The sequence below is a fragment of the Papio anubis genome, chromosome 4 (genome assembly GCF_008728515.1).
Source record: "Papio anubis isolate 15944 chromosome 4, Panubis1.0, whole genome shotgun sequence".
In the NCBI taxonomy this organism is placed as follows: domain Eukaryota; kingdom Metazoa; phylum Chordata; class Mammalia; order Primates; family Cercopithecidae; genus Papio; species Papio anubis.
Genome location: NC_044979.1, coordinates 179,653,214 through 179,681,004, shown reverse-complemented (window position 1 = coordinate 179,681,004; position 27,791 = coordinate 179,653,214). Strand labels below are relative to the sequence as shown.

Sequence of the window (27,791 nt, the reverse complement as noted above, 5' to 3'; positions counted from 1 at the left end):
GGAGACCCCCACTCAGGCTGAGGCTGGGGAGACCGAGGAGTGAGACTGTACCCTTCTACCCCCAGGGGAGGACCAGGAGGGGGCTCAGGTCACCTTGGTGGCCCCCAGGGAGTCCTGGAGAGCGCCTGTGGCCTCCCAGGGCACATGTCCCTTTGGCCTGGCCCAGGCACTGGCCAGAGGGCCCTCCACCCCTGGGGGCCGCTGCCCACTGGGCTGGCCGTGTGGTGCTGCTCCTCTCCCTCCAAGAGTTCCGCAGGCTGTGCTCTCCAGAGACCGATGCACCCCACGGTGAGGGTGATTTTATTTCTAGAAAAGGTGACAGGTGCTGCACGTGGGCAGGAGCAGGTCACAGTGAGGCAGGGCCAAGGGCATCCCCCTCTCAACATAACCCAGGCACCGGCAGCCTACAGGCCGGGTAGGGCGAGGGCTGGCCCCTGTGAGTGAGCCCAGAGTGGGGAGAGGCTGGGGCCCATGGGGCGCCAAAGCCAGGGGACAGCGGCCTGCAAACACCGACAGCCCCACGTCCCCTGGGCAGGAAGGTGGATGCCCCAGGACGCTCTGTCCTCCTGCTGCAGGGCCTGGCAGGCTGGTCTCAAGACCAGCCCCAGGGAGGCCTGGCGGGTGGCCAGGGATAGAGGCAGGGGCTGGGCTGAGCAGGGACACAGCCCCCACCTGCCTGCAGGCTCCAGACACAACAGCCCAGGCCCCATCTGAGCCCTGGCGCTGCAGCTGGCATGGGTGGGGGCTGGGGAGGGGCGTGGGCATGGCCTCAGAAGCCCTTGTCCATGCTCAGGGTGCGACGGGTCACATGCTCCAGCTCCCCTGACACGTAGGCGGCCATGCTGATGCGGTACTGTGCCAGCATCTTCAGCATGAGCCGCAGGCTCAGCCACCACTGCTCCCGCGGCATGCGGTGCCTGTGCGGGACGGGGATGCGGGGATGATGGGGAGTCAGGGGTCAGGGCAGCTCTTCAGGCCATGCCCCCAACCCCCCCACACCCCCCAACCTGGCGGCTTGTGCATGCCCCTCCCTCTGAACATCTCGATATCCGTGGAGCCCTGCGGCCTCTGGGACAGGTCTGGGGTCCCCATCCCTTGGAGGCACAGCACAGAGTCAGCCACAGCCGCCCTCAGGCGTGCCCAATCCTGGCTGCCCACGCTGTGTCCCCATGCCCACCCAAAAGTATTGCCCAGTGTCACGCTCAGAAGACTTGGGCATGGTCCCTGCTCTCCATGGCCTGGCGGGGACCAGGGCATGGGGGCCCAGGAGGACTTGCAGGGTCAGGGTGCGAGTGGGGCGGGTCCTGGCACACCTGCCTGGGGGACAGTCTGGGCCACCCCTCAGCCCCACCCGCCTCCACGAGGCTTCAGTGGAACTCACTCGAAATCAGTGTCTTTCTTGAGCTCAGTGACGGGGCTGAAGGCCACTGCCTTCTTCTTCAGGCCGATCACGCAGGCCGAGTCTGGGGCATTGGCGAACACCCGTCCTGCAAACAGAGGCACGTGGCAGCCCTCCAAGGCCGGGCCCTGCCCCAGGGAGCCAGGGGAGGGCGAAGTGAGGCCTCGGGTCGCACCCACCACCTACCCTTGCGGTAAACCTCACGCAGCTTCTCCGACAACCAAAGCATGGCCTTCACCCCCAGCTTGGTCCCGTAGTTCCGGTCAAAGGGGGTTGGGGCGCCGCCCTGGAAACAGGCAAGGCCCGGTTCTTGGAGCTGCCCTGGGCTGCCTGGGCCAAGGAGAGAGGAGGCCCAACCCCAGTGCAGACAGGGTCCCCACGGGGAGCCTCCCAGGCAGCTTCTGAACACCCATTCCTTCCAACCCCTGCAAAATTCCCATCTGTTCCTGCATGGAGGACCCTGCCTGCTCTCTCCAGCTCCAAGTCCAGGCCAGAAGCTGCCTCCCGAGGCCGGCAGTCGGCTGCCCCCTGGCCAAGTCAAGTGACCCCTGGGCTCCTACATTGGCAGCCAGTGGCCCCACCTTGGGCCCCATCCCCAGCCACCCTGACTCCCCGTCCCTGGCTCAGAAAACCCCAGGACACAGGCTTCCTGCAGGGCCACCATAGGGCAGGGAGCATGCGGGATCTAGGTGAGGGGCTTGGCGGAGGTGGCAGCAGGAGGCCCGGAGGGGTGGGGGCCAGGCTCAGCATGTGAATGTCCTGGCCCCAGCCCCGGCCCCGGCCCCGGCCCCAGCCCTTCTTGGAATGAGACCTCACCCAGATACGGGCCTCGGTCCCCTCACCGGGGAAGGGCACATGTGCCCGAGGGCCTGCCAGGAGTGCCCATGGGTGCCTGTGAGGGCTGGGACCCCTGGGCCCGGGGACAGATGGTGGCAGGGAAGAGGGGCAGGCCTCTCAGAGCCTCACTGCCCCACACCTGCTGCAGGTGGCCCAGGACGTTGGTCCTGCAGTCGAAGACGCCCTTGCCCTCTGATGAGTACAGGTTGTACAGGAACTCCGTGGTGTAGTAGTCATGGCACTTCTCGTTCCTGAGAGGGACAGCGGGGCCTGAGTCAGCGGGGAACGAGTTCAGGTCTCCCCCACATCCTGAGTCCCCGCTGGGCCAGGCCTGGGAGCGGGAGTGCCAGCTCCCGGGAAAGCCGCCCTCGCCCACCCTCTCCAAGGACCCCTCCTGCCTTCTCCTGCCCGGCCACTCCTCAGCAGCCCCGCCCCTAGCCCCTAGCTGTGGCCGGGGACCCACGGCAGCCTCACCGCAGCACCAGGCCCCTCTGAATGTCTGTCTTCATCTTCTCCGTCATGTGCTCCACGTTGACCTGCGGGAGGGGCCAGATAAGCCAGAGGACTGTGGGGAGGGAATTCCAGGCTGACCAGCGACCCAGGGCCAGCAGGAGCACTGGGTTATGAGTCCCGCCTGCCCGGGCCCTGCCCTGCACTGGCCGGCCTGAGTGTCTGGGGCCCAGGCTGGCATGCCGGCGGGTCTGTCGCAGCAGGGGCCACGCTGGGCTCACCTTTAAGTCATGGATGTTGAAAGGGTCCTCGAAGACGTAGGCGGCGTCGGCCCCCACAGCGATGCCAGTCACGGTGGCCAGATAGCCACAGTAACCCCCCATGGTCTCCACGATGAACACGCGGCGCTTGGTCCCCGAGGCGGACTGTTTGATGCGGTCACAGCTCTGGGGGCCAAGGGGGGTCAGGGGTCCTCCACGTGCCCACCCTTCCCTGCAGGCCATGGGCATGGCTACCCTGCAGGGAGCCCTGTGTCTCCAGAGCCAGCCTGGGGCTGACGCACCCACAGAGTCAGCAGCACCAGGCTTGGGCCCACCTCCCACCTGGGCCCCGCAGGACCAGGGGTTCTCAACCAGGTGACCCCAGCCTCAGGGTACAGGGGACAGCGGCCTGCACACACACTGTCTGTGGGCAGGCAGGGGTGTCCCCGGCCCCATGGACAGAGGCCAGGCACTGCTCTTAGGCTACCCAGCACTGGGGCAGGGACACTCCTGCCTCGGTCTCCCCGTCTGAGTTCATCACAGTAGCGAGGAACAACGCAGGGCCCCCTGGCCCTAGAAGTGGCTATGGCAGGGAGCTGAGCCCCTTCACCTGGGCCTGTGCCCCACCAACCCCAACCCTGGCAGCCCTCCCGGGTGCTCACCACGCACTGTCCCCTCCAGCAGCCTCCGTAGGCTCAGCCCCACCCCACAAGGGCCTGGGCATGGCCGGCAGGGGTCCAGGAGCCCTGTACCTCCATGGCAGCGTTTACGGCAGTGTCAGAGCCCAGGCTGAAGTCAGTGCCAGGGACGTTGTTGCTGATGGTGGCTGGGATGACGCACATGACGATGCAGAGCTCCTCGTAGCGCCCGCGAGCCTCCACCAGCTGCAGCACCCCTTCATAGGCCTGCAGCAATAGGGACAGGGGGCAGGTCAAGGGCAGCACCGAGGCCAGGGTGGGCCAAGGACAGGCTCTGCCGGCGGCCGCCCAGCCCTGCTCCCTGCTGACCTGTCACGTGCCCCGTGCTGGACTCCAGGACCCACCTGCTCAATCCCCTGGGGCTGGGCCAGGCAGTCAGCCTGGTGTCATCTCAGGACGCCTCCCAGGGAAACTGGACTCTAACGAGGGTCAGGAGGCCCCTCCAACCCACTCTGACCCCAGATCCACTCCATGAAGCCTGCAGTGGGGCTTGGCTTTGGAGGGCAAGGGGGAAGGGCTGTCATTCATTTATTATTTAGGGACAGCTTGCCCAGTGCCAGGACACCACGTAAGCGATGCCATCCCGCACCTACACTTCTGCCTCCTCCGCCTCCCTTTGTCCTCGTCCTCCCGCTTCCAAGTCCCCTTCCTCCCCTGCCCCTCCCCAGCACCGGGGTTAAATGGAACCTTGGGAAGCTTTCTGGAGAAAGTAAAGAACCCTCCTGAGCCCACACACCACACTTAAAACCCTGATCCTCTTGGCCCCTGCATCGCCCCAGCCGGCACACAGGTTTTCAGGACGGGCCCCTCAGTGGGAGGACACCTTGGGTCTCCTGTGCCCCGCGGCTTTTTCATCCGCGGGCAGCCCTCACCTCAAACCCGCCGACCACCAGCAGGGCATGGATACCATAGACGCGGATGTTCTCCACGATGGACTCCAGCTGGCCCTTGGGCAGAGTCCTGCAGTCAGAGACACATCCGTGTGAACATGCGACGCCCGGGGACGCATGTCCACATCGCATCTGATCACAGGAAGGCATTGCCGTGGCCGTTCCCCGAGCCAGTCAGCAGTCACTGCAACGCCCTGAATGTGACGCTTCACATGGAGAGGGGCACACGGGCCCAGCGTGAGCTGCCTGGGCACCACTCAGCATCACCAGGCATGGACCAGGCAACCAAGTGAACCCCCACCCCCCTGGGCTCCCCATGGGCACCCCTTCCCGCCCGAGGCTTTCTCGCCCAACACTCAGCAGCAGGAGGGGATGCCTCCTCCGGCCCTTGCAGCCACTCAGTGGCTCAGGACTCAGCGACTTCCCCTGTAGCGCACAGGGTGACTGTGCCCTCCCCATGCCCACAGAAGGGTCTCAGGCCCTGGGACAAAAGCCATCAGATAGGCCCATAACCACAACCAGAGTGGTGACAGTTCAGGCTGCCTGGCCTGGCCAGGCAGTGACAGACACTGGGCCAGCTTCCCTGCCACGGAGAGCCCACCGTGGGCATGGGGCTGCCAGAGCAGCCTGCCCTACACACCTGAGCTCAGGCCTGGAAGCCCCAGGCAGGAGGCGTGAAGCCTGCTCTGCACAGATCACCAGCCAGAAGAGGGGCCGAGCCCAGGGCCCTGGGCTGGGTTCCCCTTGCCGCCCCCACCTGCAGGGCCTGGAGACTGCGCCTTGGCCCTCCTGCCCGCTGGTACCCACAGCAGGCAGCTCACCTCTTGGTCCCCAGCATGGAGCCACCACGCCCCAACCAGCCGGCCACGTTGTGCCAGCCTACTACCTGCACCTGTCAGGAGGAGATGCAGCTTCAGGGGCCAGTCTGAGCCTCTGGCCAATTCCCCCCAGGGGTGGGCCTGTGCCCGGGGGCCAGCCAGTGCTGGGCATCACGCTGCAGGCAGAGCTGAGTACCCAGGCCTGGGTGGGCACCGACACATGGACCTAGGCCTCGGCCTCCACCTCTAGCAGCCAGCCCTCCACAGGAGACGCCCCAAGTCTGCACACAGAAGGCCCAAGTCCTCACTTGTTTGCCCCGGCTGGACCCACCTGACCCTTGGCTAGGCCTTCAAAGCCATCGTGCACGACGTACACCGTGTGGCCCTGGGAGATGCCGGTCCGCACCGCCGAGCGCACGGCCGCATTCATGCCAGCCGCTGGGGCCCCCACATTCAGGATGGCCAGGGAGAAGTTAGACTTCAGAAAGAAGGGGAGACGAGCATGAGGCACGGCCAGGGAGGGGACCTCCAACCTGCACAGGAGGTCAGCAGGCCAGCAGGTTCTGGAAAAAGGGGCCAGGCCCTGCCACCAGCCTGGACACTGCCCAGCACACCGACTGCCCTGGGAATACGGTATCTGTTCTAATTCCAGAAGATTCTGGTGAAGACCAAAAGAGACACGGTGCAAGCCCGGCACACAGGCAGCAGAGGAGGCAGAGGGGGCGAGCACTATTGTGAAACCAGGCCTGGGGACAGGAGCACAGGTCAGTGCCCACACAAGGGGCCAGCAGTTGGGGGAGAGGTAGGGGGCACAGCCACGAGGAAGGTAGGGGCCCTGACTATCCTGTTTCCTAGTAGCCACGTTAAGGGAAGGGACAAAGACATGGAGACAGTCCCGTTAGGACTACAGTTAATTTAAGCTGATAGACCAAAACCCCACTATGTCCATGTGAATCCACTGACGGCTGCCACCACCTCCCTGCAGCCCCCGTGCTGAGACTCTGAACCTGGCGTGCACCTGTCACGTGTGGCACACCCGACTTGGCAGCAGCCACACCCAAGGGCTCCGTAGCCACATGGCCCCACCGGGTCCTGGTACGAGCCAGCCCTGCTGCCCACAAAGTCAGTCACGCCCCAGCCAGGTTCTGGGTGGTTCATGGAGACCACGTTGCCCCCCCTCGGAGGGTGCAGCCCACTGACTAGCTGTGGGGATAAGCAGGAAGCTGGAGCAGCAGGGACACCCAAAGATGACCACGGATGGGAGGACCAGACCCAGGCTGGGCCACGCTGTCCGCCTTGGCCTGTGGCTCCAGCTGTGGCTCAAGGGGGTTGGGAGCCAGGACCTCACTGACCATGACTCTCTACAGGACCCTCGTTGTCCCCCAGGACTTGAAAAACAAGCCATTTCATCCTTATTTTGGAGAAATCCCGTTTCCTGAGGTTTTCAGCTGTTTGGGGACATTTTTTTTTATGTTCAGAGTTTCACTCTTATCGCCCAGGCTGGAGTACAGTGGCACGATCTCGGCTCACTGCACCCTCTGCCTCCCGGGTTCAAGTGATTCTCCTGCCTCAGCCTCCTGAGTAGCTGGGATTATAGGCGTCTGCCACCACCACGCCCAGCTAATTTTTGTATTTTTAGTAGTGACAGAGTTTTGCCTTGTTGGCCACACTGGTCTCGAAATCCTGACCTCAGGCGATCTGGCCACCTCAGTCTCCCAAAGTGCTGGGATTACAGGTGTGAGCCACGAGCCTGGCCGCTGGGGACATTTTCTACACAGTGGCTCCTCCTCTCCTGAGTTAAGCCTGTGGGCCTGACTTCATTTCCATCAACCATTGAGAAGCGACAGCCAGCCCTGCAGCCAGGCTCCCAGCAGCAGGGACCTGCCAGCCACAGTGGTGCCTGAGCCTAGGCAGAGGCCGAGCCCACCCTCCCAGCTCCCAGCTCAGCCCCCAGCAAGAGGGAAGGCAGGGGCAGGCAGGCCCAGCCGCAGGGGCCAGCGTGAAGAGGCTGCAGAATAACACAGCCCGTTCCTCCCTCTGTGGGTGCCACTCCCTGCCTTACCTTCTCCTTGGGGGGCTTCTGGTGGGCGAGGAGCTTGTAAATGTTCCAGTTGTTCTCGAAGCTCCTGGAAAGGATTCGGGTCACACCATGCATAGCCCTCCAGCCCTGCAGCGTACAGCCACAGCACAGCCGTGACAGCCCAGGAGGTTGGTCACAGGCACACGGCCTGATGGAAGCTCAGCCATGAAGCAGCGGACACCACGCATGCCGGGCAGGGCACCTTCCACAGGCGGTGCAGGATCCCCCAACACAACACGAGGCTGCACCACCCGTGCAGCAAAGCCCGTGGCTGGCATCCAGCTCAAGGGAAGGTTGACCACCTTGGTAGCAGGTGGGGGCATGGATGGGAAACCAGACGTCCAATCCAGCCTGACCCGGCCACCAGGACACCTGCAGGAGGGCGTGACCCACACCCCACATCTGCCAGCCTTCCCAGCCCCCGCGGGGCCACCCCGTGTCCTGGGCTTGCGCCCACAGCTTCTCATCCCCTCGCCATGCCCAGATCCCTGTGACTGGGCCCTGCCCATGCTGCCGCCCAGGGTCTCCTGCAGCACCACACCTCCCAGCCCGCCTCCTGTACCACCCGCAGGCCCGTTCCTCCCTCGATCTTCAGACGCGGTGCCCAGAAGGACGACCCAGGCCAGGCGTGCGCAGCACCACCGCAGCACGTGCTGCCTGGCACCGGGACCCAGGCAAGTAAGAGTGCAGGGGTCTGCTGAGGGGGCTTACCCGCCACGGAGCTGGATGGCCTCGTCAAACCTCTTATCATCCATGGCTTTCTGCACTTCCTTGGTCTTAAGGAAGAAAACCAGAACACAGGCTATGGAGGGCCCGGCCAGAACACCCATGGCCACTGCCCTGTCCGGTGGGACCGACGAGGGCAGATCTGGCCGGCATCTCCTGACCCTGGCCCAGGCCTGGCAGCCTCTCCCTGGGAACAGTGGTCACCACCAAGGCCAGCTCTTCTGGGGCTGGTTGAGGCCAAGAGGCCCTACCCTGCCCCCAGCTGCCCTCTTCTCCTCCCAGCAGTCCCAGCTCCAGGCAGGGCCACTCTGCCCCCGTTGCAGGCCTCCAAACCCACTGAGCCAGGGCTTGACCAGCACCCACACCCAGCCTCCTGGCCTCTGCCCTCCCCATACCTCCCGTCCCGGGGTCCCTGCTCCCCACACCTACCCTCCCGGGGTCCCTGCTCCCCGCACCTCCCCTCTCGGGGTCCCTGCTCCCTGCACCTCCCCTCCCGGGGTCCCTGCTCCCTGCGCCTCCCCTCCCGGGGTCCCTGCTCCAGCCACCCGTGTCCCCCATCAACGGCCCAAGCTCCTCCCAGGGCTCCACTCTGATCACCGGCCCCTCCTCCTCCATCCCATCCTAACCCCAACTCCCACCACTGCCCACAGAAGCTCAGTGGCCGAGGACCCATGACTTCCCCTGCTCACCAGACTCCCTGCAGCTCCAACACACCTCTTGGGGACCGTCCCAGCTCCCACGTCCCACCCGGGGATGTGCTCACACCCCCCTTCCTGGAGGCCTGGGATGCCCTGGGCCAGCCACGAGGCCCTGCCCTCCGGTGCTTACGGTGCTGAGATCCCCAGAGAGCAGTGGGGCCTGCGAGTGGGGATTAGGGAGGGACCAGGCGGTTCTGATGGGGGGACCCAGGGCTTACCATCTGCACGCACTCCATGAGGGGCAGCCGCACTGACTGGTTCCCCGAGAGGCTGACCACGCAGGCCGGCGTGTCAGGGGTGGCCTCCAGCAGCGCCATCACCGCCTCCATGCCCATCTTGCTGCTCTGTGGGGAGGGGTTCAGGCTGGCACACCCACTTGGTCCCTCTACCCCAAGCCACATGCCCGTCCTCTGCAGATGCGCAAACCCCAGCTTCCAGAGCCCCCCACGCTGACGGAAGCTTCCAGAACAGGTGGCACTAGAGATGGAAACGTGTCTGACCAGCGTTCACGACGGCATGCTGGACCCCGTTTCAGTGTCTTCGCTGCCCTGCCAGGAGGCCCAGGCTACACTGTGGGCTGCAGGATACCATGTGATGCAACCCACCCGCTGTCGCTCAGTGTCATGGCTGGGCACACAGGCCACGTCCCCAGGGCCCGTCCGCTGCGATGGTTCCTCCCACGGAGGCCCTCATGTCGTGACTTCCCTGGTGTGTGTCCGCGCCAGCCACGGGGATGGGCAGTGGACACATCCAGGAGCTGCCCGCTAGGGACACACTGCAAAGGCAGGCCCCAGCCCCACCCCGGGAACTGGCCACAGTGGACAAGAAAGCCAGGCCTGCAGTCGCCGTGGCCGTGCCATGACCACCGGTGGCCGGCCCTGTAGCAGCCCAGCAGCTGGCCCCCCGGGGCCACAGACAGCCCTCCGGGATCCACACAGGTTTCTTCATCTTGCACGTGAGGCACAAGCGGCACCTTATTCCGGGCGGTCTCTCCGGGGTGCTGTTTAGGGAGCAGCCTCGGAGACACCCCCATGCAGGCTGAGGCTCCTTGGAAAAGTCCAGGTTCCCACTGCGCATGCTCGGTTCCCCGGACCCCTTCGTGGCACCCAGTGGGAATACCGGCTCCGTGGCACCCAGTGGGAATACAGGCTTCGTGGCACCCAGTGGGAATACAGGCTCAGGGAGCACAACGCTGATGCTCTGGGTGACAGCCGCTGGGACTGCGGGTGATCAACTGTCCTTTGTTTCAGAGCTGGCATCGGGCATCCAAGACACTGGCTGGAAAACCCTGCAGCCTGCAGGCTGGGAGCGCATGGCTGGCCCGGTCACGGCAGCAGCATTTCCGCCACCCAGGCTCGGCAGCCGCGGCTTGCTTGCCCTGATGTCCCAGGCCCCTCAAGAGGCTCTTCTGAGTGAGCCTGAGGCCGCACAGAGGGGACAGCAGCTGCCTGGCTAGGTCGGCGGGGTCCCTCTCTGAGGAAGCGTCCCCTCGGTACAGCGGCCCCCATCCAGCTCCGTGGGTTGCCTGGGAAGGCTCAGCTCAGCACAGGAGTCACAGGGCCAGGTGCAGTCACAGGGCTGGGCGCAGCCATCTGGTCTCCCTCAGCACAAGTCCCACCTGCCTGACAGTCTGTGGCCCTGCCTGAGAGGGTGACCCACCCTCACACACAGGCATTTTGCCTTCCATGTGGCCTTCCTGGCCCCAGACTCATTCCATTTGGCACAACTTGATTCCCATTTTGCAGAGAACAAAGTGAGACCCAGCAGTGATCAGGACCAAGGATGGCGAGGCCACGCCAGACCCCGAATGCTCCCTCCCAGCACCAGCCTCCCAGACCGTGACGCCGCAGGCAACATGGGCACCACCCTCTGCCCACCCAGCCCCTCTCCCAGGGCCTGTCCCTGGCCACTAGGAAGGTCTGTGGCCCTGACTGCTGCCACGTGGGGCTGGAAGGGGGTTGGGGGGTAGAACGGCCAGGAGGCACAGGCTGGCGGGGGGCCTCCCATGGTCCCCAGGTCTGAGTTCCCTACACCTGCAGGGGAATGGAGAAGTCAGGCCTCAGTTTCCCCCAGGAGGAGCAACAGCCTGAGGGACCACCCACCCCACACACCCACACTGACACACACTCACACACACTGAAACACACACCCACGAGGACCACGCATCCCCCATGCATACCCCCCACACACAGACATGGACACTCACCCACATGGACACAGACTCACCCACAGCCACATGGACACAGTGCACGTGCCACACTCGCGTGCACACTGCCCACATGCACAGACCACGCTCACCCACACACATACACAGGGCAGGGTGATGGCCACTTACCAGGACTCGGTCGAAGGCAGAGGGCGTCCCTCCCCGCTGCACGTGGCCCAGCACAGTCACACGGGTGTCGAAGCCCAGCCTCTGAACCACCAACTGCAGGAGAGTGGGAAGGACCAGCCCTGAGCCCCAGCCCACATGGGCTAGAGGAGCAGGGGGTCTGCCCAGTGGCCACCCCCAGGCCCACACGCACGTCCTTCACGTAGCTGGATGAGATGGGCTTCCCGTTGCGGTCGATGGCACCCTCAGCAATAATGATGATGTTCAGTCGGGACCCGCGGCTCCGAGTCTGGGTCAAAGACACGACAGGGCTCAGCTGCCAGGTGGGAAACCTGCCCCGGGCACAGCCCCCAGGCGCCAGGAGCCCTCCCTGAGGCCACCATCCCCAACCCATGTGGGCCAGGGCACAACCCCCATCCAGCAGGAGGAAAGGAGGCCTGGAGCGCCAGGGCAGAGACCACGCTGGGCCCACTAGGACCCCCGCCCTCCTGGCAGCGGTGAACAAGAGGACTCTGCCCGAAAGCCTGGGAAGGGCAGCAGGGGAGGAAGGGGACCCTTGGGGCTGGGTCCAGCACACACATAGCTGGGGCTGGGCCCTTGTGTCTGGTGAAGCCTTCCAGGCGGGAAGACACACAGGGCTGCAGCTCCGTGGGGCACAGGGCAGAGGGGCCTGCCCGGGGTAGCCTGGGCTGCTTGTGACTCCTGCGAGCCTCCATCTGCTCATCCTTAAAACCAGGGGCCTCACGTCGCTGCCACCAGCCAGGGCTCCCCGGACACCCTGCACCCTGAAGCCACTGTGGGTCCACGCTGGCGCACATGGGACACACCATCCCCTCTGCCAGCCTCAGGCTGCTGCCTCAGCACCACACACCAGCCGCGGCCCAGCTCTCTGGGAACTGAATGGGCTTCCAGCCTCCACTTCAATGACCCAACAAACATCTGTGGGACTCATTCTGAGCCACAAGCCCCTTGTTTGCCCTACCACAGGCCACAGAGCCTCCAACAGGAACAGGGTGGGAGCAGCTCAGACAGGGCCCGGGTGCGGTGGGAGTGGAGGGCTCCCTGGAGGAGGTGGTGCCAGGGCAGGTGAGGTCAGACACCCGGAAGATGGGCTGCAGATACAGCAGGAAAGCTGCGCCACCCTCCCTGCCCCAGCGCACCCTGGGTGGTGGGCAAGGCGGGCACCCGCATGTTACAGGGGAAAACAGGCTCTCAGCGAGAGAGCAGGAAGGAACCAGGTGAGCCGACCTCACATCCAGGCCACTTCCAGGAGGGCCCAACCTGAGTCACAGACATAAGCCAAGACCGAGGTCGCCACTGCAGCCGGGCCCCCCGGGGTGAAGTCCCTGCCCTAGGAGAACAGGCCCCTCGCAGGACCTGCACCTCGGGCCAGCCTCGCCTGTAGGGTTCTATCTCTGCCCAGCCCCTGGGCTCCACTGGGGAAGGTTCCAGAAGCCAGGTCATGACCCACGGTCTCTCCCACTGCCCTCGGCAGCGCTGTAGAGCCACGCGGAGGTGGAACCAGTGTCCACACAGATGGGAGTGACGCTGCCACCTTCACATGTGGACAGGGATACCCTGTCAGCCCCAGACCCACCCTGTGCCCCCAGGGCTGGCTCCAGTGGTCCTGCCTCAGCCTCAGAGCACAGAGGACAGAGCTAGAGCCATGGGGCCCCTGGGCTTGCCCTGCACGGTCAGGCGTGAGCGGAGGACAGCCTGAATGGCCCATGCCTCTGGTCCACCACTGAGCCGAGCCCCGACCCGCCAAGGGGCCGACCTGTCCTAGTTGAGGGGTCTCAGGGTCCATAGGGCAGTGTCAGCCTGTTCTAGGCCAGAGCCCCCAACTCTACCCCAAGGGAACCAGAGGGCAGCATTCCAGGCACGCCCACTCCAGGCACCCCAACTCCAGGCACCCCCCATCCCTCCCAGAGGTGGTCTTGGCCTCCCAGCAGCCTCCCTACCCTCTCCTGTCTCCAGAACCTCCTGTCCACTGTGGCTACAGCCACTTTCGGACACATCTCTCCAGCCTAGAACCCATCCCTGGGCCCTGACCGCCCTCAGGGGAAGGCCCTGCTCCCCCCCTGGCCCAGCTCCTGTCCTTGCCACCCCCAGGGCCCTGCTGTCTGGACCTTGCTGGGACCACTCATCCTCACAACCAACCACCTCCCGCTGGCCCAGGCTCAGCCGTCCCACCCCAGGAAGCAACCTCACCGAGCTCCCCACACTGACCATGGAGCTGAGCCTGGGGCGGCGGTGGCCTGAGTGACCCCCTCTGCCTCCTGCCCACTGAGGGCGGGATCACAGGTGCCTCACGGAGGTCAGCCCCGTAGCCCCCTACTCCTTGCGTGTCCTGCCCTGAAGGGCACTGCAGCTGCTGCCGAACCCATGAGTGATGCATGAGTTGGTCAAAGTTGGTCCCAAAACCCCAGGGGCGCTACCCAGTGCCCCAGGACACCTGCGGCCCCCAGCAGGCTGGACAGCACCCACCTCACCCAGCCTCTCGCACATGAAGTTCTCCCAGCCGTCCTCGGGCGGAGCCTCAGGGATGAACAGCCAGTCGGCCCCCGAGGCCAGTGCAGATACCAGTGCCAGGTACCTGGAGGAGTGAGTGCCCGCCTGCTCAGAACCCCCGCCCAGTCATTGAGGGCAGCTTCGCCGTCCCCGGAGGCCCGACTCTGGGCCACAGCTTCTCTGTCTCTCCCGGCCCCCGCCCGGCTCTCTCACACCCACGGTGCTAACTGAACCCTGGAATAAATATGCCACACCTGTCGCTGGGTCCCCAGCAGCACCCGGCCCACCCCTGCAGGCCAGGAAGACCCTCCTCACCCGCAGTGCCGGCCCATCACCTCCAGCACGAAGGTCCTTTGGTGGCTGCGGAGATGGAACAGGAGGAGGCATCAGTGCCAGCCACACGGCCCTGCCAGCCCGATTCCCTGCGGGGGTGCCCAAGGGACCCGGTGGATGGAGAGGCAGGCAGGGCACAGCCCCTTCTCGTGCCCACGCTCTGAGCTGAAAGGTACCCTGGGCTCCCTCCAGCCTCTGGGCTGGTTCCGACCGACCTGCTCCAAGTCTGAGGGTCATTTGCTGAGCCCAGGCCTGGCCAGCCCAGGACTTCCTTTGGGGGGCATCACACCCCAGGGCAAGCAGCTGCCCCTCAGAAGGGGCTGCACAAAGGCCCCCCGCAGCCTGGCAGAGTGGGAGTGGGGGCTGAGGGCGGCTAGCCTGGAGGCTGGGGCTACCAGAGTCCGCTGCCCTTGCGGATGGCCGTCACCCCGAGGCCACCTCACCACCGTGCAGGGAGGAGGGGCCCTGAGCTGGCAGCTGGCACCAGCCTCACTCACCTCTGCGCAGTGGTGGTGATGGCATCGATGACCTCCATGATGCGGTGGAGGGCCGAGTCCGTGCCAATGGTCATGTCGGTACCGCAGAAGTCGTTATCGATAGAGCCCACCAGGCCCGCGATGTTCAGGTGCGAGTAGGTCTGGGCTGTGGTCTCTGAGATCTTACCTGGGCCAGGAGCAGCAGGAGGGCCTGGCTGAGGCTCCACTAGCCCCACCACAGGGCCAGAGACCCCTCTCCTGCCACCCTTTCTCCCGCATCCCAGGCGTGCAGCCTGGCAGGGGCCCCGGAGTTCCAAGCTCAGCCTCCTCCCATCCGGAACCCTGCAGCAGCACGGCTGGATCCGCTGGAGCTGAGCGCAGACGGGGGACCTCTGGGGTGCCTCGCAGAGTGGCCAAGGCCTCACCTCAGGGTCCTCCACACGAGGGACACGGAACAGACAAGGCTCCAAGTGGCCACTTTCCAAGCGGCAATCTCGGTCAGGACTCTGTGTCTTAATGTCACCCCAACTTTAACTCTATTTCTGCAAACTGTGACCACGCCTGTCCAGAATCTCCCTCAGATCAATCACAGAGACTTGTCCATGGGGCGTAGGGTGAGCCACGCCGGCCTCCACCAGCCCCAGGCACTGCCCGGGTCACCTCCCTGAGGCTTGAGCCCTGACCTCCATCTCTGGGAGACGTCCCAGCTCGCACTGGCGGGCGCCACTCCGCCCTGGCCAGCGGCCAGACAGCCCCTCATCTGCCTCGGGGTACCCAGGACTCCCTCTTCCCTCTGTCCTGCCCATTCCCACGCCTGGCAGCAGCAGCCAAACAAAACCCCAGGGCCTCCAGTGCGCCGGGCACAGACCCACCTTCCGCCACCAGCTCCTCCAGCAGGCTGCCCCACTCGCTGCGGAAGATGTTGGCACCCGTGAGGCTGCCGTCCCCACCGATGACGCACAGGTTAGTGATGCCGCGCTGGACCAGGTTGTAGGCCGCTGTCCGGCGCCCCTCCCGGGTGGTAAAGGCCTTGCAGCGGGCGCTGCCAATGATAGTGCCGCCCTGCACAGAAGAGGGCAGAAACTTCAGGGACGTGGCAGGCGGCAGACAGCCCTTGGGGATCATCGGAGGGACCCCAGGACTGGGCAGCAAGGGGACTGGTGGACCCTGCAGAGTGAGAGGCAGAAGCCCCAGGGTCTCTGGAAACCTGAAGTGGCCCCACCTCCCTGGGCCTTTCTCCTTGGACAGGCAAAGAGGAGGACGATGTCCCTCCGGCCCTGGGCTCGGGAAGCCCCAAGGTAATAGAGTGGAAGGCTCTGGAAACCGGAAAACACAATACACACTCACATGCATAGGCCGCTACACACGTGTGTGCCCATGTGCACACACAGGGCCTGCACCAACTCAGGGAACTGGCCGGGGCCTCCAGGGCACAAGCCGCAGCAGCTCCAGGTGTGCTCACGCAGCCCCTTAAAGCCAGCCTCAGCCAGGGCTCCCCCAGGACCCAGCACCGCCATATCTCCAGGCCCTCCTGGCCCCTGGCAACCCCAGGACCCTATGACCCAACAACTCCATGGCAGCAGATGACAGGGTCGGCCTGAACCGGAGCCCCGTGGGGTGCGGCACGTGTGTGTGTGTGACTCTGAGTACATATGTCTGTATGTTCCTGTATCTGTGTCCCTGTGTGTGCATCTGTGTATCTATGTGTGTATCTCTGTATTTACGTGTCTGCATGTGTCTATCCCTGTGTCTGTCTCCATGTCTGTGTGCATCTGTGTCTGTGTGTGCATGTGTCTGTATGTGTGCAACCGCCTGTGTGTCTGTGTGTGCACATCTGTGTGTGCGCACACATCTGTGTACGCCTGTGTGTGCACAGGTCTGTGCGCGCGTCTGTGTGTGCGCGCATCTGTGTGTGTGTGCGTGTGTGTCTGTGTGTGTGCACGTGTGTGTGTGTGTCTGTCTGTGTGCATGTCTGTGTGTCTGTGTGTGCAGGTCTGTCTCTATGTGTCTGCAAGTCCGTGTGCACACATGCAGCCGCGTTCCCGGGCCTCACCAGCTGGATGATGTTGGAGACGCTCAGCCAGTTGGCCTGCTGGATGTTCTCACCTCCCTCCACGAGGCCCTCGTAACCCTGAAATCAGAGTGGGGCAGGCATGAGATAGGGGACCCCATGGCGGCCGGCAGCACGTGGTCTGGGAGCAGGACTTTCACGCCACCAGCAGAAAGCTGGCTCAGGGGGCTGACTGTGAGGCCCTACCACTCCCAGGGCCTGGGGTAATGGGGTCTGGGTGCCCCACAGGGGGCTCGACACCCTCTGCACGGCTGCTGAGCCCGTGTGTCCCAGGATGTGACTCCTGTGGTGAGCTGGTGAGCGCTTTGGTGCAGGGGCCTGTCTGAGCTCCCTCACCCCACCCGGATCCACACAGGCAAGTTCAGCGCCCCAAAGGCCCCAGCGGAGCCCGCCATCCAGCTCCTGAGGGTGCATCCCAGGTCTGCCTGTTCTGAACGTCCTAGAAACGACACCACAGAGGCTGCTGTGTGTGGCTCCTTCTGTCCCCGCTGGAGTCCTCCTGGGCGTGTGGCCAGTGGGGTGCTCCCGCTGTGTGGCGACCGTGTGAACAGCCCGGGCTACCATCTGCCCACCACAGTGGGCAGCTGAGAACACACACACCTCCCTACAGGGATGCGCCGGTGTTTCAGGCAGGTCCCCGCCTGAGGGGGCTGCTGGGTCCAGTGGACCCAAATGGCCATCGCCCGTAGGGCCGGCAACACCCCAGGCAGGGGCTCAGGCTCCGCGTCCCGCCACGCTGGCCACACCGGGCCTTCCATCCGGTGCCATGAATCTGCCCCTCGTGCGGTTCTACCTGGGGTTTCCCAGACTGGACCTGCACAGCCTCCATGCCACATGCCCGTTTCCTACTGCACGCCCAGCCCTTTCTTGTTGTTTGAGGGGAGGGGCCCTCATGACTGTGTTTCACTAAGGGTATGGAGAGAAGGGCGGCCTCCTCCGTGCAGCCCCCAGTCCCTCCATGCGTCAGCAGCCTTCTCCGGGCCGTGAGGTGAAGCGGTGAAGCAGCCATTCCTTGGCCGGGGCTTCTGCTCCTCCCTCTGCCTCCTCCCCAACCGGGTGTCAGGGCCCTGGGGGCCAGGAGGGCAAGTGCCTCAACCAGGCAGGGGCTCAAGGGACAGTGCACGCTGCGGGGCACGTGAACATCCCCACTCTGGCCATGGCAGGCTCGCAGCCTGGCAGCCTCCCTTCCCCACCAGCTGGGTTGGAGGACAGGTGCTCCACCCCATCTCAGGGGCTGATCTGAGGGACCACAGAGCTACTTCCTCTGGCTCAGGCCAGGCCAGCCTGGCCCCCTGTGGTTGTACCAGCCCTGAGCCAGGCACAAGGAAAACAGGAAAATGATTCCAAACCCACAGCCCCACCTGAGCAGAAGGCCACCAAACACAGATCTGTCTGCAAAACTCAGGACCCAATACAGAGCCCAGGTGCCAGCCAGGCCCCTGCTCCACTGGGCAGAGGGGCAGGCAGGTGTGGCCAGCCCAGGAGTCCCCAGAGACCCCACAAGGTCAGTGGTTCAGGTCTGCTGGAATCAGTCTCAGACACAACCTCCTCTTACCCTTGGAACCTTCTAGAAGAGGTTTGCCCCTCTCCACCCACTTCTTCTCCGTATCTGTCCTCCTAGGCCCAGCTCACCCCTCCATCCCCTCTCGTCCCGTCCCCTCCTCTCACCCCTGCAGGTCTGGACCCAGGCTCAGGGCCCTCCCCACTGCACTCTGGGCTCTGCCTGGGAGGATAAGAGCAGCCCGGTTATGAGCCCTCCTTTGTGTCAGAACTGAGAAGGGTTTTCACCTCCAAGGCCACCCTCCCTTTCTGCCCTAACGACATCCCCAAGAAGAAGCGATCAGTCTCCCTGCTGAAGGAAACCAGTGCTGGGCTCAGAAACCCAAAATGCATGCAGTCTGATGTGAATGGGCGCAGCCACAGGTCTCCCTGACCTCCCCCTCCTGCCTCTCGACCCTCTGCCTCCTCCAAGCTCGGGATGCAGCTGCTCCCTGAAGCCCCCGCATCTGCCTAAAGCCCACAACTGCTGGGGAAAGGAACAGTGACTGCCAGTCCCCCTCCCTGAGTTTCCATGCACTGAGGTCATCGCAGGAAGAAAGACCTGTGTCTGCCAACACACCTGGGCAGGTAGTCACCAGGGCCAACAGACGCTGTCCAAGCCCATTGAATCCCCTCAAAACCATTTATGGCCATGCACGGCGGCTCACGCCTGTAATCCCAACACTTTGGGAGGCAGAGGCGGGTGGATCACCAGAGGTCAGGAGTTCGAGACCATCCTGGCCAACATGGTGAAACCCCATCTCTACTAAAAATACAAAAAACAGCCGGGTGTGGTGGCGGGTGCTTATAATCCCAGCTACTCGGGAGGCTGAGGCAGGAGAATCACTTGAACCCGGGAGGCGGAGGTTGCAGTGAGCCATGATTGTGCCAGTGCACTCCGGCCTGGGGAACAGAGTGAGACTCTGTCTCGAAGAAAAAAAAAAAAAATTTCCTCCCCCTCTAGAATCATCCAGGCTGCCCATGTCCCTTTGCCCTGGGAGGAGGGCAGGTCAGCATCTTCGCCCCACCTCTCCACGCCTGTTCACAGTGAACGCCAGCACCTTTGCTCTATTAAACCGCCTTTCGCAAGTAGATTTTTCCAAGAACCTTCGCAGGATGGAGGGGAAGTCCCCCCGGGCCGCTACAAAAGAATGTCTCACCTGAAAATCTACCTCTTAGATGTGGATGTTTCTGACCTAAAGCCCACTAGGCAGCAGGTGCAGGGAAGCTCTCAGCCTTGCCTCCCTTCCAGAGGAAAGCAGCACACAGCATCCCAAGACTAAGGCTCCTCCTGTTCCCGCCTGGACGGGACGTAAATGCCCCTCAGAACCCTCCGCACCCAGAGACAGCCCCAGGACCCGCGCCCACCCCCTTCATGCCTTTTCCCATAAACTCACTCTCCCGCATTCCCCCACCTCCGAGGGCCCTCACACTGCATGCCTGTACCCCTCGGCTTCTCCAGGCGCACTGGTCTCTGCTGGGGCTCTGCAGAAGCCAGGACTCCAGGCACGGCCAAGTGCCTCTTCTCCCCTTTTCCAGGACATACCCTGCACTGATGAACTTGTTTTCTGTCTTTTGCCACAGGAGTCTGTCCCAACCACGAATGTATGGGGGTCAGGAAAACCCTAATTTCTGCCCTTTGCCACTTAGAAGAAACTGGAGGTCGAGCAGGTGGCAGGAAGTTTCGTAGGGACACAGCCCAGCCTGCCTGGAGGGGCCCCCACACCCAGCTCCCCAGGGCTCTGAGACCTGCTTCCCAATCGACACTGGCAGGGCCCCAGCCTCACCCTAGCCTGGCCACAGGGAGAGGACGGGCCAGCACAGACTGCCCACTCACTCATCCACTCACACAGTCCTGCAGAGGGAGGGCTGGGCAGGTGGGGCCCAGGTGGGGGCCAAGGTGGGGAACTGGGACCCAGGGCAGTGAGCAGTGAGCGGTGAGCAGTGAGCGGAGTGGGGCTGAGCGCCTGGAGCTGTAGAGCTGGGTTTGCTACATTTTATATAAACAGCTACATATTATGTAAAAAGTGGTAACAAAATAGCAAAAGGCCTTGTGCAAAACCATCAGACAAGAGTGTAGCCTGTGCCTGCGTGGTGTGGTCCAAGTGTGTGAATGTGCCCGTGTGTGCGCACGTGTGAGTGCAAGTGTGCGTGTGTAAATACCCAGGATGGAGGGCAAGCCCCAAATCTCCCACGGGGATTGGGCTGAGGCAGGGGGGCATCCGCCGCTCCTACGGGAACACAATGAACATGGACACAGCAGAGCTGCTGCCAGGGGCTGTTCCTCAGGTTTGGGTGGTGAGGCAGGAGGCTGGGGAGGACAAGGGCAGAGATGGTGAGGTCCCTGGCCCCCACTCACAGAGGCCTCGGGGCAGGACAAGGGCCCAGGCTACGGGTGTGGTGGGTGGGGCCTGGCCCAATTACTGTAGGCAGGGCCTGGGCTCCCTCTCCACCCAGCTCCTTCCCTGCCCCCAGGCCCGCCCCCTGCACCTCTGAGCCTCCAGCCAGGCTGAATCCCCGAATCAGCAGGTCTCTTCTTTCTGCAGATGCCTTTGGCCTGGCCCCAAGCTCCCCCTCGCACTCCCCAAGACCAAGTACCCATCAGCTCCTCCAGGCCAGGACCACCCCGTCTCCCAGACCCACACTGTTCCGTGACCCACACAGAACATACCTCGGCCTGTGCCTCAGGAGGCCCCCACTCCCTGCACACACACAGCCCTCCTTGGCCTTACCTCATAGATGAGGAAGACTTTGGCACCCACATAAATGCCCATGCGCGTCACAGCTCGGACAGCAGCGTTCATGCCTGTGGAGATCAGGGCAAATCTGTCAGTCTCACGCTGAGATGCAAGGCCCTGGACACCCTCCCCATCTCAGAGGACAGGGGGTGGGGAGGCCCCAGACACCCTTCCCATCTCAGAGGGTAGAGGGTTGGAGAGGCCTGATCATCCTTCCCATCTCAGAGGGCAGGGGGTGGGGGAGGCCTAGACACCCTGTCCATCTCAGAGGGTGGGTGGTGGGGGAAGGCCCTGGTTGCCCTCCCCATCTCAAGAGGGCAGGGGGTGGGGGAGGCCTAGATGCACTCCCCATCTAAGAGGGTGGGGATTGGGGGGAGGCCCTGGAGGCCATCCCCATCTCAGAGGGCAGGGGGTGGGGAGGCCTGGACACCCTCCCCATCTCAGAAGGCGCCAGGCTAGGAAACCTGAGGACCAGCCCTGGGCCCCCGGGTGGAGGCTCGGGCGAACCCAGCAGGCTCTAGGCTTCAGCTTCCGAGCACCTGGAGTATGGTGCCCAGAGATAAACTGGGTACATCCCGTGCAGGGCGTGGCAACCAGGCGTGTGTGGCTGTCCCGAACACACCCCACCGCCCCAACCTCTGCCACGGAGCCCCCACACTCACAGGCCACGGGGTCAGGCCTTGACCACAGAGCAGGATAAAAAGTGGGCAGGTGGAAAAGAGGCCAGCACCTCCCACACCAGCACATTCAAACTGCAGCACGGGGATGGAGGGGCCCAGGGAGCACCTCTGGGCACTGAGGAAGGCACTCGCTGGAATGGGCATGGGCTCCTTCCTTTGCAATGAGATGGGGGAATAAGAACAGAGGCCCTCCGACCTTAGCCACCCTGGGGACAGCACTGCCCTGCCCCAGGGCCTCAGGCACCCTCACCCCCCAGCCTGGACATGACGCTGGTGCCACCAGGCTCTGAGGTCACCTCCTCTTTCCTGTCCCCTTGCCCTGGGCTCCCGGGACTGCAGTGAAATTCCCCATCCTGGCGGGGGCCTTGGCAAAGCCAGTTTCCCGGACAGGGACATTGACGGGGGAGGTGGCATACAGGAAACACTGGTGCTAATGTACCCCACACCTTCTTCCTGAGAGCTCCCAACTCAAAAGATATCCATAACTTCATACAAAAGGGGCAGCCAAGACCACCTGATCTTCAGAGACGAAGAACCCCAAGCCAGCGGCCGGGGTCCCCCCACTGAGTGGGGTCTGGGGCCGGGTCACAGGCCTGAGCGTGCCCTTTCCCCTGGGACCAGCCCTGCTCTTCCTGCCTCCCTCCCAGCACCCATACCATGCCATCTATCCCTAAGCCATGCGGGTCCTCTGTCCCCAAGCCTCGTGCCCGTCAAAAGCCCCTGGCCTTCCCCCCTGCACTCGCAGAGGTGGAGGTGCTGACTTGCTGGAGGCTCCTGCCCAAGCCTCGGCAGCTCCCTTGAACATGGAGACCCCACGAGAGGACCCTTGACCTCTACCCTGGTTACAAACGCTTCTCATCCGCTCTCCAGCTTGACCTGGGGCTCAGCAGGAGGGAGCAGGTGTGAGGTGAGGCCCCACGCCTTGAGAAACCCCAGGGATTGGCACACTGTGCAGGGTTCCCCTGTAGCAGCCAGAATATCTGCCACCATCCCCACACTACAGGGATCCAACAAGGTCCCAGAGGGAGGGTGAGGGACCTTCCAGAGCCCAGCAGGTGGCAGCAGTGGCAGGACGCACCCAGACCCATCCTCAGGTTCAGCAGGTGGCCCTCTCCCCACTCTCCCCACCCAGCAGCCAGGGGATCCCGACAGGGCAGGGGCTGGAGCCAACCCCGGCAGCCGTCCAGGAGGAAGCGGCACAGACGTCCGAACGGGCAGAACACAGAGCCTGCAGGGAGCTGGAGCTGCCCACACTGGCAGCTTCTCCGCTTGAGCAGGCAACCCCGTCTCTAAAGGAACAGTGCCTCCCTCACATCCCCACACAGATAGACACAGATAGGCGCAGGGCTGCTACAGCTGAAACGGGGATGGGAGCCCAGCAAGCATCCCACACACACCCAGATGGCCCAGCCCCATCCCAGACAGCTGAGCCACCCCAGACAGCCAAGCCCCCCTACCCGTCCCAGACAGCTGAGCCCCCCCAGACAGCCGAGCCCCCTACCCGTCCCAGACAGCTGAGCCACCCCAAGCACCCGACAACCAAAAGCAGTTGGCAGAGCCAAGTCCTGCTGCCCCAGGCTGGGCTTCCAAGGTGGTGCTGTGACTGCAGGCTCCCCGTCCCCCACCCTCACCGGAGTCGGGGGCAATAAGGGAGATCCACTCAGCCACAGCTGGCCGAAGCTAAGCCTCCGTCCCTCCCTCGCCCTCCCTGCAGACCTGGTCCCACCACAGGTCCAAGCCCACCTCTGGCAGGAGGCAGCTCAGGCAGGGCAAGGAGAGGGCGGGAGCAGCGCACCCAGGCCGCCGTCCAGCCACACAGCCTCTCTGGTCTCCCCAGCTCCAGGCGGAGTCTGTGTGCCACCGGGCGGGTCAGCCCAGGGTCACAGCCATCTCAGCAGCTGGCCTGGTGGGCTTGTCAGGGGGCCTGGGAATAGCAAAGGGGCTCCAGGGTCAGGGATCGGCAAGAGTACCCCTCGCTTCCAAATGTCTTCAGGGCACTCCGAAAAATAAAAGCTGCTTTGACACCCAGAGACAATGAAGCTGCCAAAACCCAGCTTTGTGTTAAGCCCTTGGGAGGAGAACAAAGTGGCCATGTCACAGGAAACTCTGGATTTGAGAACGGGACTGGCTGCAGCCTGAAGGAGGAAACGCTGGATTTTAGAACGGGACTGGAGTGGGTTTCTCTGTCAACCTCACTGGAAGCTGTAATCTTCAAAAGGCCTTCTTAGTGGCCCTTTAATCGGCTTTTCTTTCTCAAAATAAACCCAGGCAGCAGTCGCCAGCACCACGCAGTCAGAGGACAGGAAGGACGGTGGGCCTGCCGCTGACTACCAGCAGGTGACAGCCACCCCTGCCCAGGAAAAAAGGCTGGAACAAAATCGATGTCTGAGGTTGGTGCGCTGGTTCCCAGTGACCTTTCCTCACCATTAGCTCCCGGGCAAGAAAGCAGTGAGCATGAAATGGTCGCAAAGTTTAATGATCAGCTAAGGATGTAAGCATGAGCCTGAAGGCTCCAAACAGGACGCCACGATGTCGGGGAGGCGTGCGGGCCAGGGAGCTAAGTCCTCACCTGGGATAACAGGAAACCAACGTCCAAACACCCCGGCCAGGGAAAGGCAGGGCGTGGTATCCTCTGCAGGGCCAGAGCAGAGACAAACGGCCCAGAGAATTAAAAGTGCCCAGGCCAGGGCAAGATGAAGGTGGGCACAGGCAGGCCAGGTTGTTTTTTGTCAAGTCTTTTTTTTTTTTTTTTTTTTTAGACAGTCTCGTTCTGTCACTCAGGCTGGAGTGCAGTGGCATGATCTTGGCTCACTACAACCTCTGCCTCCCAGGTTCAAGTGATTCTCCTGCCTCTGCCTCCTGAGTAGCTGGGACTACAGGCACGCACCACCAAGCCTGGTTGATTTTTGGGGTTTTTTGTTTGTTTGTTTTTTGAAACAGTGTCTCGCTCTGTTGCCCAGGCTGGAGTGCAGTGGCTCGATCTCGGCTCACTGCAACCTCCACCTCCTGGTTCAAGCGATTCTCCTGCCTCAGCCTCCTGAGCAGCTGGGATTACAGATGTGTGCCACCACGCCCAGCTAATTTTTTGTATTTTTAGTAGAGACGAGGTTTCATCATGTTAGCCAAGATGGTCTTGAACTCCTGACCTCAGGTGATCTGCCCACCTCAGCGTCCCAAAGTGCTGGGATTACAGGCATGAGACACGACACCCGGCCTAATTCAAATCTTCTAGCTACCTTTGCACGGGTTATTGTGCAAATAGACATCCTTGAACAACACCCTCCCCTGCTCGACAACATGGACCCCTGCCCAACAGGAAAGGCATGACCCAGAGCCACACAGAACAGGACTTCTGGGCTGGCTGGAAGAAACTTGCAAGGTGGCCTGTCTTGTCCCCAACCCCCTTTTTCACAGAAGGGGAAACTGAGGCCTGAGAAGTCCCAGGGCTGGGCAACACTGGCAGATGGTGAGACTGGCTGTTCTCATACATCCAACAAACGCAGACTTCAGCATCGGGGCGGAAAGTGCCTCCCAGTCCCCACTCTCCTGCTGCCCAGCTGACACAGAGGGCATAGAGAAGGGCACACTAGGCCATGGGCTTCCCCTCGCCCAGGGTCAGCCTTTCTAGGAAGGCAGTGGGGCCCCAAGAAGGAAAACAGAGCACCCACCATGGGAAGCCACACGGCGGCAGCAGCGGTGGCCGGGGAGAGCCCCGCAGACTGCTTTTAGGAACTCATGAAACAGAAGGACTCTGGTTCTGCCCAGAATGCCAGCTCCTCCCATCCTACTCGCCCCCAACATCCTCCCTGAATCAGCCCCAGCTCTCAACTGGGGAAGAGTGTGGAGTCCTCCTCCCTTGCAGAAAACCACCTGTTCCCTGTCCACGCGTGGGAGCCCGCACACAGAGACGCTGCAGTTGCCAGGGGCTTGGGAAGGGAGGACATTTACAGAGGAAGACACAGGACCAGCTGGGATGCCATGATCAGCCAGTAGGTGCACTGTGGGCACCCTCCCAGCTGCAGCCAGGAAGCACTGCCCACCCCATACCAGGGACTGGGGCCATGCTGGGCAGTCAGAACTCCCAGCTCAGATGGACATGGGAGGCCCACCCAGCCGGCCTGCCCACAGGGTCAGGAGGGGCCTCCCATCTCCAGATCCTCCACCAGCATCCAGAACTGCCTGTCTGCCACTCTGGGTGCGCCCCCCGCCCTGCTGGCCCAAGAACCACCTGCCAGGCTTGCCCTTCAGCGACTTCCAGCGGGCCCCCGTTCTGTTTAGTCTGTGCGCAGGGCGGCGGGGGATGGGGGGACGGGTGCCACCCCAGGCTCCGAACCTTCCCAACCCTCTGCTGCTGATGCTCCCACTTTGCAGACAAGGAAGCTGGTTGGGGACCCTCTGTGTTTCAGGGAGCCACAGGGTGGGCTTTGGGGCTTCGCCAGCCTCACCAAGAAAGCGCCTCCCTGGTGGGCAAGCAGGCCAGCCCTGCAGCAACCCGTCTGCCCTCCAGACTCGGGCCCTTTCTTGGTCTAATATCATGAGATGGAGCTTCCTGAGTCCACCCTCCAAGGCCATGGGCCTCCTCTCCCACCTGGACCCACCACACACCAGGCCACGCTCCAGGACACTGCCAGTGGCCCTCCAAGGCCGTGGACCTCCTCTCCCACCTGGACCCACAACACACCAGGCCACGCTCCAGGACACTGCCAGTGGCCCTCCAAGGCCGTGGACCTCCTCTCCCACCTGAGCCCACAACACACCAGGCCACGTCCAGGACACTGCCAGTGGCCAGCAACAAGCAGCAGCTCCCGCTCGAGCCACAGCAGTGAGAAGGTTCACAACAGGCATGGCTCAGCCAGGTCCGAAGGAGCGCCCTCTGCAGGCCGGGGTTCAGACAGCGACACCCACGGGCCACTCCTGCCTCCCTGGCTTGGTCCTGGTCAAGGCCAGCTTCCTCCTCCCTCTTCCTGGCTTCCAGATACGGAAAAGGAGGGTCAGGTGCCTGAAGCTGGCTGAGGGGGGTGTGTCTGCATTTTCTCAACCATTTTCTGAACTCTAAAAGACAGACCAGGCCCCGCTGTACAGCTTTGGGGTGCTGGCTGGGCCCCTTCCCAACCCAGCACCTCACTTCTGGTCTCGTAAATCCTCTCCTCTCTCCTCCTGAGGGTCAGGGTAGGTGGTGTCCTGTGCCACAGGTGCCACACTGGACATGTCAGGCCAGAGACACTGGAGGCCAGCAGGACCAGGCCTCCAGGAGGGAGAGTGCCAGGATACCACGCCCCCAGGCCGGACCCCCACCCAGCTCTGCCAACTCCCAGTCCCCACCACCTGGGGCCTCCCCAATACCCCTGGAAAAAGAGTGACAATGGGGCTTTGCTCAAGGCCCCGGGCAGCTCATCTCCCCACCACCCTCTTCCCCAGCTAGACCCATACGGAAGGCGGCCGCCAGGGCCCCGAGGAGGCGGCGCGGTCCGGGGGTGAGCCCGCCCCCGCCCAGCCGGGAGGAGGTCCCGGAAACCCGCAGCCTGGCGCCAGCTCCCGGGAGGCACCGGGTCCCCAGGTCGCTTCAGAACCAGGAAGGACCAGGCTCTGGGGGCGGCGGGACCGGCACCCTCCGCTCACGTGGCCTTGGGGAATCCTCGCGGGGGTCCTGCCCCGCAGCCCAGAGTCGGACACACCCCCCGGGCAGGGCGCGGGCGGCGCCAAGACCCAGGCGGAGGCCGAGAACGTGGCCGGCCGCACGTAGGCCCGAGACCGCGCCGGGGCGGAGCGGGGGACGGACCCGGGGCTGGAGGCCGGGGCAGGAGGCCGGGGCTGGAGGGAGGCCGGACCGGCCCGAGAACCGGGTCCCAGGGCTCGGCGGGCGCTCCGGAGAGGCCGGGACGGAGGCGCCCCCCACCCCCTGCACCGCGACGCGGCCGGGACCCCCGCCCACCTTGCGCGTCGCCGCCGCTGGTCAGGACGCCGATGGCCTTGCCCGCGCCCGACGCCCGCAGCTTCTCCAGGTCCACCGCGGCCATGGCGGCGGCCGAGACCCGGGCCCAGCTCGCACTCCCGCCGCCTGCGCCGCGCCGCCGTCCCCGCCCCGTCCCCGTCCCCGCCCCGCCCCGCGCGCGCCCTGCGCCCGCCCCGCCCCGGGTCCGCCCCTGGCGCCTCCTCGCAGGACGGACCGCGGACGGAGCAGGAATCGGGCGCCCTCTGCCCGCCGGGGCCACCTTTCCGCTGTGCGTTTCTAAGCCTGTGCGATGTAACGCGGGC

The 27,791-nt window shown here is 63.7% G+C and overlaps 1 protein-coding gene across 1 annotated transcript; it reads right to left on the bottom strand.

Annotated features, from left to right (window-relative positions):
- Nucleotides 1-263: 263 nt before the first annotated feature.
- On the bottom strand, nt 264-27,621 carry PFKL (phosphofructokinase, liver type). Its single transcript, XM_003895402.4, has 22 exons — nt 27,469-27,621; nt 20,851-20,924; nt 16,562-16,639; nt 15,381-15,570; nt 14,530-14,695; nt 14,015-14,059; nt 13,676-13,784; nt 11,382-11,477; nt 11,192-11,284; nt 9,075-9,200; nt 8,144-8,208; nt 7,415-7,478; nt 5,684-5,830; nt 5,356-5,426; nt 4,517-4,604; nt 3,699-3,851; nt 2,968-3,132; nt 2,711-2,772; nt 2,376-2,487; nt 1,586-1,685; nt 1,382-1,487; nt 264-917 (listed from the first exon to the last, which is right to left on the bottom strand). Exons 1-22 carry the CDS (start codon nt 27,551-27,553, stop codon nt 770-772), a joined length of 2,343 nt encoding a protein of 780 aa, XP_003895451.1. The 5' UTR covers nt 27,554-27,621; the 3' UTR covers nt 264-769.
- Nucleotides 27,622-27,791: the final 170 nt, after the last annotated feature.

Bases quoted from the DNA above. Each gene is read 5' to 3' on its own strand.
- PFKL (XM_003895402.4), bottom strand. From the start codon at position 27,553: ATGGCCGCGGTGGACCTGGAGAAGCTGCGGGCGTCGGGCGCGGGCAAG. The intron at 20,925-27,468 runs GTGGGCGGGGGT...TGATCTCCACAG, and splicing joins CAGCGGCGGCGACGCGCAAG to GCATGAACGCTGCTGTCCGA. The intron at 15,571-16,561 runs GTGAGGCCCGGG...TCTTCTGTGCAG, and splicing joins TCTCCAACATCATCCAGCTG to GGCGGCACTATCATTGGCAG.